The following is an 11,380-nucleotide window of genomic DNA, read 5'->3' on the forward strand; positions in this document are numbered from 1 at the left end:
GGCAGGGCCCCGACGCTCGCCAGTGAAGAGGCAGGAAAACAACAGCTAGAGAAGAGGCAACAGCTTTAATGAAGAGAATCAGGTCTCTAGTTTGGGGGGGGGGGATCCAAAAATTTTAGCAGTTGACTGTTTTTATTTAATAAAGGAAGCATCACAAAGTTGTGAAAACTCTGCCTCTCACGGCTGCTTTATTTGTGACACTGCTGTGTGTGCTGCCCCCATAACACCACAAAATCAGCTAGCTAAAAATTCAGACAGGAGTACAGTTCACCAAGGGTCTGTGAGTATAAGTAAATGGAGAAAATGTTTTAAAAAAAAAGGGGGGGGGCCTCAAGTTATTTGACTTCTCCAAAAATACCACAGTGTGGTGCTTTTTCTTTAATTTTCCTTTCTCTGTTCTTGCACCTGATCCTGCCTTTCAGAGCAAGGACAGTAAGAAGAATCAAAGATCCTTCAAGCGTGGTATAGAGTATCATGGGTTAGGCACTTCAGTCTTCTTGCAGTAGCAAATAACTTCATGATCTACCTTTATCCAACTACATCAGGTACCTGCTTACCCCAGTGTCATCAGTGTAACCAGCTCCCATTTCTGACGCACAGTTAACACGCATTCAACTGATAGCCCTCCCCACTGCTGTGCCACAGAGCGCATTAATACCTGCATTCTCCAAAGCGTGGCAGCTTCTGAATCATCACTGATGGTATCTCAAGAGGTCAATAAGGGTACCACAACAGCCTGTTCTGCTTGAAAGGAATGACTGGTCCTGGTAAGGGGAAGTGATCATAGGAAATACGTGCCTTTTCCAGACAATGTCTAGGTGGCAACAGCCTGCTCAGCCATCACACAGAGACATTATAAACTGATATATAAATACTTTTTCCTCCTCTAACATCATAGCACCGTTTCTAATTAACCCGCCCCTTTCTGCCCCAACAGTTTCAGTCTGGGGGAAAAAAGCCAAAGCAGCATGTATGCAAGATGTCTCCAGATTCTCAGCACCCATTTGATCCGGTTCACTAGACTTATAAATACTATAAAGAACACTGCAAAGGCAAGGAATTACATTGAAGATTTTTTTTTCAGCTTATAATCCAAGGTTTCAACAATGGGTTTATTATTCCCAGACAATTCATTTTGAAAGACAGTATCTCAAATAGATTATCACAGGTCCTCTTCTCTTATTTTCTCAAATACACAGTCGTCTTCATTTGGCCTAACCAAAAATCTTTTCCTTGATATAAAACCCGAATGAACTACCTGTAGTGAAACAAGTAAACAGTTAAAAGAGTATATGCATTTCAGCAATTATAGATGGTTACAAACATAAGCTAGAAAATCTGACATGATACTGTTCAGGTGCAGTGGTTGATCTCTTTATGTTGGCATTTCAGAGAGAACAGATTATTTTTTTTTCCCCCCTGTTGGAATACAACACAAGAACAGTACTTTCTGCTCTTAAGGTTTAGCGCATTGCAATAAATGTGGTGCAGATTGAATGGCAGTTCCAAATGTGCTAACATTGGTGTTATTTGGCATTATAGTGGCCACAAGGACATATGTACAGGTACTTTAACTGCCTACTCGGCCTTCTGAATTAGATTGACTTCTGTTAGTCACACATTCTTAACTTTAACCATAACACCTGCATAAATGATACCTTTCAACTCTACCTTTCCTAAAGGGTACCATGTACTGCCTGAAACTTCCTAACACCACATCACCCAGCAGGTATAAGCAGGCAAACTATAAGCACCCAAGGTACAAGCAGGCAAACTATACCCTTACATCGCATGTATCTCCAGTTTTCTGTTGTACTACAAAAATTTATGGCACAAATTTTTCTTCTGCCTCTTGCAACATGGTATTTTGATATATATGTAAAGTAAACGTCCTGAAAAACCCTACTAAAAGTGTCCATCGCAAAGCTATGGCAATGCAATAACTAACATTAAGGCATTAGGAAACTGGAGCCAAATTTTGCATAGAAGTAACTTCTACAGAGATAATCTACAACAGCAAAATTGCCAAGATGCAGGCACATTCTACAGCACAGCCTCACTATCTGCAAAGTCCAACTATTGCATACTAGTTAAATCATTTTTATCTCAATTCAAAAGATTGTTCTTGGTTTTCCTACTAAATCTTACTGCTGCACTAGGTTGTCTATTCAAAACAAGACACTACAGGCTGTTATGCTGATCTGGTAGTATCAGTATACTGCTACAGGATCACAAAGAAAACCAAAGTTAAGTTTTTCTTCTCATGAGTCAGCAGAAAATACTTGGCGTGTTTTCAGAGTCTTCGAACAGCAGTCAGTTAAACTTTCCACCAACTTGGAGCAAAGACTTGTACGACTCTTGGGGATAATAATGGCAAAATTATAAAGACCTAACTCAAATGACACTTTCAAATGAGAATGTGCAAAGATATACTTCTAATACATTTTTCAAGCATCTTGCAAAGAGAAGTAGAGGAATAGGAAAGGAAGTCTTAAGAACCTTAGAATTGCAATCACAGCATTTAGAAGTTAGCTAAGCATAGTTTAAGATTTTATATTAATTGTCCGTCTAATAACACAGCTTGGTGCATGAAGACCTAAACCAGTTTAAACTCGGTGTATAGAATGAGGCACATGATGCCATACTATCACTGTTTAACGCAACAGCATACCTTGACTCGCTTTAACAAACAGCTCCATTCTAATTATCAGCTGTAATTTTCTTAGTTCACTGAGTTTCGTATCAGCAGCCAGACACTGCACCAGCAAGACACAGCTGATAAGCTCAGTGGATTTACGTTGCCCTGTCCAACGCTGCTCTTCTCACAAAAATTCAGAGAGAGCATTTGCAGTCCATCTTCCTCGCAATCGAGGAGGTATTTTAAAGTATGTTCAAGTCAGGACAACTGCCTCAAGCCCAGAGTGCCATGCAACTTAGTCCTTGCTAAAGCTGGACCACAGCGAGGCCACTGAACTGCATCCTTCAGCCTTCATCACAGATGCAAGTCTATTCAGAAAGTGTTGTCTCCCTTATTATCATTTGCAAGTTATTTGTGAATACTGAAGGCCACACCAAACCTAGAATCTTGTCTCCAGCAGTGACACGTACAGAGCACTTCAAAGAAAGGGACAAGAAAACCCACCACACAGGTTAATCGATTTGCTTATTGAAGAGCAGTTAGTGATTGGTTTTATGCTGTTTCTGAAGATAGGGCAACGTTACTTTTTTCTGAATTCAGGTTAGATTTTGGTTCTCTCTTTTAGAAATATTTCCCCTTTGGCCAATCACACACTGCAATAGAGGTATTTATTTTAATTCACTTTACATTATTCCCTTTCCATTTATTTATTATCTCATATTCAACAAATTGGAAAAGCAACATCTTCTAACCATTTAGCTATTCAGGAACTATTAGCTATGAATACTGATTCCAGCAAATGAACTTGGAATTACATCTTTTACATGATAGGAATGTATATGTATAGATATGTAACATGACAAGTTTTGCAAATGGGTACAATTCCCAACTACAGGGGAAAAAAATGCATAGACAATCCCAGTGCGGAATCCAAGTACAAGTCTGTAAACTACATCAGCAGCTGCATGTGGATATACACACATGATCTCTGTATATATTCTGGCTTTCTGTAAACTTCAAGTGTCTCATTCAGAAACCCTTGCAAAAAACAAATAAAATGAAGCAAGTTGTCATTAAACCCACGAAACTAAAATAAAATTTTTATTCAGACATGTTTCTTACCCTCTTCTTCCTTCCAAAATTCAAGTTTAGCTCTTTTTCCTACCCAAAGAACTTCCCATTAAACTTATTAGGAGCCTCCCTAACCAGAAAAACAGAGGTTGGGCTAAACACCACTAGCAAGCAAGACACACTGTATTTACATTTTGGAGACAATTTCTCACTCACTAACCTGCTTTTCTTGGATGCTGGATTTCTTACTATTTTTCGTGGATTCAGGCATCTCGATCTCCTAAAGAGATTGAAAAATCTGAAATTACAATAAGCTTAAATGCTCCCTCAAGTACTCTAACAAAATACACTAAGCAAATCAGCACTCGTTAAACCCAGCAGAAAATGTAGGAAATGAAACTGGCATATTTACCCTTCTCTCATAATTCTGTTTTAGTCTAAGCTACCTGAGTACTATCAACAGCTGAATATTTAAGTAACGAATGCTCATCTTCATAAAGGCTTACTGTACTTCCATTACAAATAAACTTAGAATGAAAGAGATCAAATCTTTTCCAAAATTAAAGTCGGTCTTTCCTTCTGAATCACTTATGGTTTAAAGCTATGAAATAACATGCTGTTCATTGCCTCATTGCTCACTGTAATCAGCATGAGTCTAGAAGATCACACATGTCCCTTTCTTTTTTTCTCTTCAGAAGTTTTCAGTTAGCAGCCATTCAAAGTCTTAGATGTCACAAGGTTAAACAAAGGCATTATTAATACTGGAAATTATTTTTAAAAATAACAAGTATCTAAACATATTTTCACCCTTAAAGGCCTACACAAAAGACAGCAGAAGTATTTTAGCTACAAATCAGATTTTTGTTCTATTAACACTTCTATTTAAAACCAAAAAGTTTCTCAGTGTGAATGTCACAGATCTCAAATTGGTCTAACATTGCAGCAGATGGAGCAAGCAAGTGAAGTGGTGAAAAAGTGAAAGCCAGAAACGGATACAACAGGGTAGTGCAGAACATACAAAAATTATGCCACAGATATCCTTTATCATATGCGGCAAAAATTAAAGTCAAGGAGAGAATGCAAAACAGATTATTAAAACTGCAATGATAAACCATCTTTAACATTCAGATTATTATTTCAGTAAAACTGAGCAAAGATGTACTTTTTAGCCAATTAATTCTGTACTGAAATGTGGAACATGCAAGATCCTTTTCCTCAATGGGGCTTCTCTCAGCACACTTGAAAGAATGATAGAGTGGCAGGCTTATTTCTTTTAAATACAAATTTAGATACCAACGTACACACATGCTTACCATTTCTTGGCCCTCTTTGGCTGCCTTCATCATCTGTTCTGATATCATTTTCTTCAAGCAGCTACTGAGCAAAAAGGCCTAAAGAGGATAAACCAAAGAACATTCTGATTTCTTCTATTAAAAGATGTACTTGACTCTTCCATTCCTCCTCCGCCAGAAAATTACAATCCCTAACTACTGAACTATTACTTCCCTAATTCAGTTAATTTTACGCTGTGCTTAACATCCTTACAGTGCACCAAACTAGCTGCAGTTGCTTAAAGCCCAGGCTCAGCATGACTAACCCTCATGGCACTGCTCAGAGTGGAGAATAAGAATTTTTATGACTGGTTTTGTGAGGCAAGTTATTCTCTCTAGTTGTCTGTGGCTCCTACCTTAAAGGCTGCTAAATTACACCAAAGGCTAAGTAAGGTTAATCAAATGTGGCACTATCGGCATCAAAACCACTTCAACAAGTGAAGCAAGCTGGAGTTCACAGGCACTCAGCACTGCTGAAAATCAAAGCCCTGGTGGTTACACAAGATGGCTGCAACTGTTTGTAGACCAGCTCACAGTCACATCTTGCACAGCTAATACGAATGGAGCAGTACGCCTTCATCCCACATATTAGGTATCTAGCAGAGGCACCTCAGAGAGGAGTGGAGTTGTTACCAGTTCCTTATGCTGTCCAATGAGCATGTACAACTCTGAGATAATGCAGCCCAAGTTAAGGTCTGAATTGCACCCTGGAGATGCACCTTACTACTTACTCTCCAAAAGGAGGAGTCTCAGGTAAAGCATCAAGCACCGAGAGATGAATCAAAGACAAAATATCCTGCAAGATCAGTGAGGGAGGGGGGAGCCATCTCTGACTAAGCTCCAAATCATCCAGTCTTTCCATTTTCTGCAGTGGGCTCTTGGATCAAACCCTTGTTTCTTCCACACAGCAGCACCTTTCTGGCCTTTAGTTCTTCCTCACACTTCTGAGGCAAGTAGGACACAGGTTTTTTTTAATCAACAAGTCACTACAACAAGCACAACCCTAACAGATTTCACAGGAGAATTAATACTGAGGTAATTCTAGGTTTTTTGTTCTCCAACAGCAAAGAAACTAGAAAGCTTACTGCTTATGGCTCATGTTCTCATAAGACTTAAGCATGGCAGGAAATTAACACTTACTAAATAGCTGTGTGAACTGCATCATCACCCCAGAATTCAGAATTCACGTGTGAGAAATAAGCATTTTGATTTTACTTGAAAAATCCTGTCTGCTGCTGGGTGGGTCTCAGAGGCAAGAGAAGCAGTTTACTTGAATAACAGGCTCTATACTTTTTATAGAAGCTCCGTACCTAAACTGAGACTGCTGCTGTCTTTGATACTGCAGAGCCTAGATTATTTGCTAGGCAGCATAACCACAGATGGATGACTTGAATTCCTGGATACCTTTCTCTTTAAAGAGCTGCCTGAAAATAGTGGGAGGAGTGGCACCCTATAAAATCTTATTTAAGAATTATTTATATGTAGAAAAAACACATATGATGTTACATATCCACACCCACCATTAACCTGGGTTAATATGGCATATATTTATATTTGAACAATAGGATTCATTGTGGAAAATGGAGCCCTTGACCTTAGCTGGGTCTGACCAATTAATGATTTTGGTTACTTACTGAGTCCAGTAAATAAATGGCACCTCTCTACACTCCATCCCAGGCTTGCTGCTGAGTGCTAGACATTTCTCTTTAATGGAAAAAAAAATCCTCTTCGCCCTTATATTAGAAACTCAAATGCTTTTCCCCAGATAACTCTGTCCCTAAGCTAACCTGTTTGAAAGCATAGCCACTGCACTCTGGTAGAGATAGACTAACCACTTTTGAAGATCCCCATGGCTGTAAGATTACATTTTACTCTGATCCTTTCCTAACAGGACAGAGAACTAACCTGTTTTGTGTACAAAATTATCCATTGCCATGTGCCTGAATCATTGTACTCAAATCTGAGCTCCAGAGTGTCTTCTTCACCATCTTTTGTAGCACCCTGAAAAAAACCCCCACAAAACAAAAAAACAAACAATGAACAGAAGAAACAGCTAAAAACAGCATTAAGGTGTCCACCTTAAATCAGAATTAGTCAGTTAGGTTCATTTTATACAATATATAAATAAAACAGCTGAAAATCTGTACCAGAACACTTCTCCTGGGGGAGGGAGCAAGTGGGAGGTAGGAAGGGGGAGTCTTTACAAGCACAAAGCTGGCTAAAGCAGTTCTTTTGCTCCCACACAAAACTCTGACAACTCTACCTCCAACAGGAAAGGAAAGGGGTAGGTAAAGAATGACATGGAATGCCAGGGAAGGGAGAAATAGCAGAGTAAGGCTAGATGGTTTACTGCTGTAAAGGCTGCCAAGGGAATATGTTTCAGGACAGGTTTGGAGGGGAATATGGGCAAATGGGAGGGATTTAAAACAGAGCACCCGCTTCCCCCCGGACCTGCCCTTCCCCTGACAACCTTAGTTTTCATGAAGAGAAAGTCAATTCAGATACAAAGTCAATGAATTACTTACAAGAAAAGTAACCTGCCAACTTCTTAGCCTGTTGATTTTAAAGCTGACCTCTTTAGTCTGGTTAGTAGGCAGTTTTATGCAGCAGTTAATCTCATTATTGCCAACATAGATGTCAGCTGAGCAGCCTTCTTCTGGATAGTCACAAATGCAAGGATCAAGCCGTACATATCCATAGAACTGCATTTCTCGAATCAACTCCAGGAACTGCACCAAAAAGACAGAACTAAAGCAATTTGCTGTAAAAGCGAGTGAAAACTAGTGATTTGGAAGTCACTCACAGTCCAGACTTAGAAACTTGATTATTTTTTTTTTTTAAACCGGATATCATGAGCTGGATCTTTTGGATGCTTATCACATATAATGATGGGAAGAGATAAAACTAACCAGTAAGAAATACTGAGAACAGCAGTCCCAGCAGTCTGAATTTCCATCTGATTTCCTGAACTGGATGACAAACCTTTGCACCTGAGTTTAGCAGATAGAGAAGACTAGGATTCACAGTCTTGATAGCCCTTTGGATCCAAGTAATTCTGTTGAGATATTTTAAAATGCTAGCAGAGATGGGAACATCCTTTTCTATTAGGTGGCTCAGTATCTGACGAGGAGATGGGAGACCTGGGTCTCTAGCTCAAACCAGTCCACAAAACCATGCTCTGTTTTTAAAGTCGCAGCCTCTAGTATAATTGTTTCAAAAACCACTCCTTTTAGCTGTTTATATTGTTTTTAAAATACCATTTTACCTTTGCTTTGTTTGCATTTTTTTGTAGAAATTCAAGTTCCTGCATCTGCCCTTCTGTTGGTTTAACCCAATTCCTCTTAACTTCCTGGATTGCCTTAAAAGAATTTTTAAAAATAGCAAAAAAGTCAGCAAAAATACATTTCCTTTCACACACAAACATTCAGAAACACACACACAGGGAAAGCTTTTTTTAAAAAAAAAAAAAAAAAGGCCTTTGATTTTGGACAAGTTCATTCTACTCTGTTCTTCCCTCCTGAATTAACAGTTTCCAAAGCTCGTACAACTCAACACACCTACAGCTCAGAAATCAAATGCTCTCATATCATGGCAGAGTGCCTACATATTAGAGACATACAGATACATACGTACATACACTTGAAAATAGAGCGGACAGATACCTAAATATGTCCTTTTTGTGCAATACTTTTCCCATGCACAAAACATAGTTAGAATCTCTAGTACATGAGTTTGACGGGGGAAAAAAAATGAACATAATCAACAAGTTATACCCAGCACTTAGAAAAGTGCAACACAGCAGTGCTAAACAGGAACCATTTACAAACATTTCAAGAATTTGTATAAAAGATGAAATTAATGTGGGAAAATTAACTTTTAAAGTTACAAAGATCTTTCAGTTTTACCTGCATATATAGCAAATTCAGTGAAGCTCTACAATCCATCAGCCGTGTATCAAGAGAAGGATCCATATACCTTTTCCAAGCCAAGGGAAAACAGTAATAAAATATGAAGATACGTATCTAAATATGGTATTTTGATTTTTCAGCTAAATATGATGGGAGCACAACCCAGAAAAATCCCATTACTTACCAGATTAAAAAAAAACAAACCAAAATGAAAAACAGTTGTGCCCTTGAAGTCTGTACTGTACTTATTCTTTATACGTTGTAGCAGAATGGAAATAAACTAGTCAGGTTATCCAATCTCTCCACTTCGATTTTGGTGGTACCAAACGTAACAGTTACAATTTAGAACTAAAACTTTCCTCCTCTTTTTCTCAAACAACTCAGTGTTTGTCTACATAAGAGTTGGTAAGACTCTCAGAGCATCCACTGCCATGCTGCAGTGCTGACATACAAGACCTAGCCTTAAGCTAGCTAGCTGCAGTACCAACTGCTGTAGAAGTGCTGCAGGATCAGATCAGTACAGCAACAAAGCAAGTTAAATAGTTATCCAAGTGCCATGCTGCAACAGCTAGCTTGAGCCATTTTATTTAAAAGCAGCTTAGGTAAGTCTACATGACAGTACAAACAGAGCAGTGTGGGCTCCATGGCTAGTACAGCTGTATTACTCGCATTGCACAGGCAATACGCTTCCTGCACCACACAAACAACCCCAGGACTGCCATTTCCTACCTCTGTGCTTTGAAGCAGTGCTAGATAGAGAAGTATCTACTCAGACAGTCACTTTGTCATGGCTTAGAACCATGCAGTTCTTTCATTAGGCTGCTAGGTTCTGCAGTTTATAAGGGCACATATAGGGAAACAGAGAAAGCTTTGTCGAGGCCAAGCTCTAGCCCAGTAGATTTAACAACAGACAAGTTACAAGCAAACAACAGATTTCTGTGTACCTTCAAGCCAAGTAACCTTGCTTGCTGCCACTAAAAGGCATGGTCTGTTCTTCCTCTTCTGCTCCCAACCATGGTTCTTGCGCTAGCATTCATCTGATGCAGCCAATGGAACTCACTAGGCATGCAAAAATCTATTCCTTTTTTTCTTTTTCATTGTAGGGAGAAGTAGACCAGACCACAACCACAGCAGTGAACCATTAGAACTGGCTCAGCTATACTGCCTAACTGCACCCTCAGGGCACTGTTTGACAAGCGGGACTTTGGCACCAGACTCCCTGTCCCCAGGGTTTATCCTCACCCACAAGTCAGCACAACTGTTTGCTGTGCAGCAAACAAGACTGGGGGACTGACCCAAGCCAAAAATAGGCCAGCAAAACCAAATAAAAAATAAACAGCCAGCAACTTATTTTTAGGCCAGGCTAGCTCGCCAGTCGAGTTCACCATGTCTGCCTACACAGTTCTACCAGCTCCTCTGAGGAGGAGCCTGAGGTGTGAGCAAATGAAAGGGGAAGAGTGCTCTGCTGCTGAAGCCAGGCCACTTACCAAAAGAAATGCTCAAGCTACAGCCTCAGGTATTGTATATTAGTATATAGAAATGAGCACTTCAGATAAAAAGTAATCCATCTCTGCCCAAACAGAGTTGCAGCTCGCAACTCAGAACTCAAAGTTCTCTTCAATATTGTTTAGGGGTATATTACCATTTGTAGTCACTGCATTATGCAGGTATAAAAATTAGGAGGCAAGCAGCCACAAAGCACCTCTCTATAGATTCTGAAAGAGAGGGAATAAATAGCTAGCTGCAGTAAAGGATGCTTCAGGAATACTACAGTGATAAAGTTTAACACATGCAAGGCCACAGAAACCAGTCAATTCCAATAACAAATTGGCCTCAGCGAAAAACAGTCAAGCTGCTGAGGCTTGAAAACTTTGTAACTGTCAAGGGATTTCTTTCTCTGTTCATAGGAGTTGTCATACATCTTGGTAGTTTCTTTTAAGCTTCTTGCTTACCACTTTCTGATCCCAAGCTTACAGTGCAACTCTTTCATGCTCTGAAGACTCACATACGGAAGTTCAAATTCTGCCACTTTTTTCACCACTGGGAAAAGAAGAAAAACCAGAGACATTTGGCGAGATCTAGTGAAATAGCCCAGCTACTTTCATATATCAGTTAGTGCTGGTTAGCAATGTACTGTTAGAGAAGAAAAAGAACTTGAATATAAATTCTGGGGTAAAGCAAGGTGACAGGTCAGTTATCTTCCTCACTTCTCTGAGTCTAAACTTACATAGCTCTATTACTTACAGAATCTCACTACCCCCTTAGACCATACTCTTATAGAATATCCTTCTCTCAAAACACAGCTAAGCAGGATAGATGTTTCTGCATTTAAAGGACGTGTGGATGCAAGCTTCCAGGACTGGTGCTTTTCTTGAACAGAACATCAGACAAGAGCAGTATAACTAATGTACAGCAAGAAAAGCATGTCACTC

General features: G+C 39.5%; 1 protein-coding gene across 1 annotated transcript in view; it reads right to left on the reverse strand.

Moving 5' to 3' along the window:
* Window positions 1-943: 943 nt before the first annotated feature.
* The window catches only part of SNX31 (sorting nexin 31), a 26,725-nt gene continuing 16,288 nt past the window's right edge, over window positions 944-11,380 (reverse strand). Inside the window, exons 7-14 of the mRNA XM_009323129.1 lie at window positions 10,901-10,988; window positions 8,946-9,015; window positions 8,306-8,398; window positions 7,566-7,769; window positions 6,946-7,041; window positions 5,023-5,100; window positions 3,930-3,989; window positions 944-1,258 (exon numbers count right to left, since the gene is read on the reverse strand). Coding sequence (XP_009321404.1) covers window positions 1,163-1,258; window positions 3,930-3,989; window positions 5,023-5,100; window positions 6,946-7,041; window positions 7,566-7,769; window positions 8,306-8,398; window positions 8,946-9,015; window positions 10,901-10,988 — 785 coding nt within the window. The 3' untranslated portion in view covers window positions 944-1,162. The remainder of the gene's footprint in view (window positions 1,259-3,929; window positions 3,990-5,022; window positions 5,101-6,945; window positions 7,042-7,565; window positions 7,770-8,305; window positions 8,399-8,945; window positions 9,016-10,900; window positions 10,989-11,380) is intronic.

This window comes from Pygoscelis adeliae, unplaced genomic scaffold (assembly GCF_000699105.1).
Source record: "Pygoscelis adeliae isolate BGI_AS28 unplaced genomic scaffold, ASM69910v1 Scaffold174, whole genome shotgun sequence".
Classification (NCBI taxonomy): domain Eukaryota; kingdom Metazoa; phylum Chordata; class Aves; order Sphenisciformes; family Spheniscidae; genus Pygoscelis; species Pygoscelis adeliae.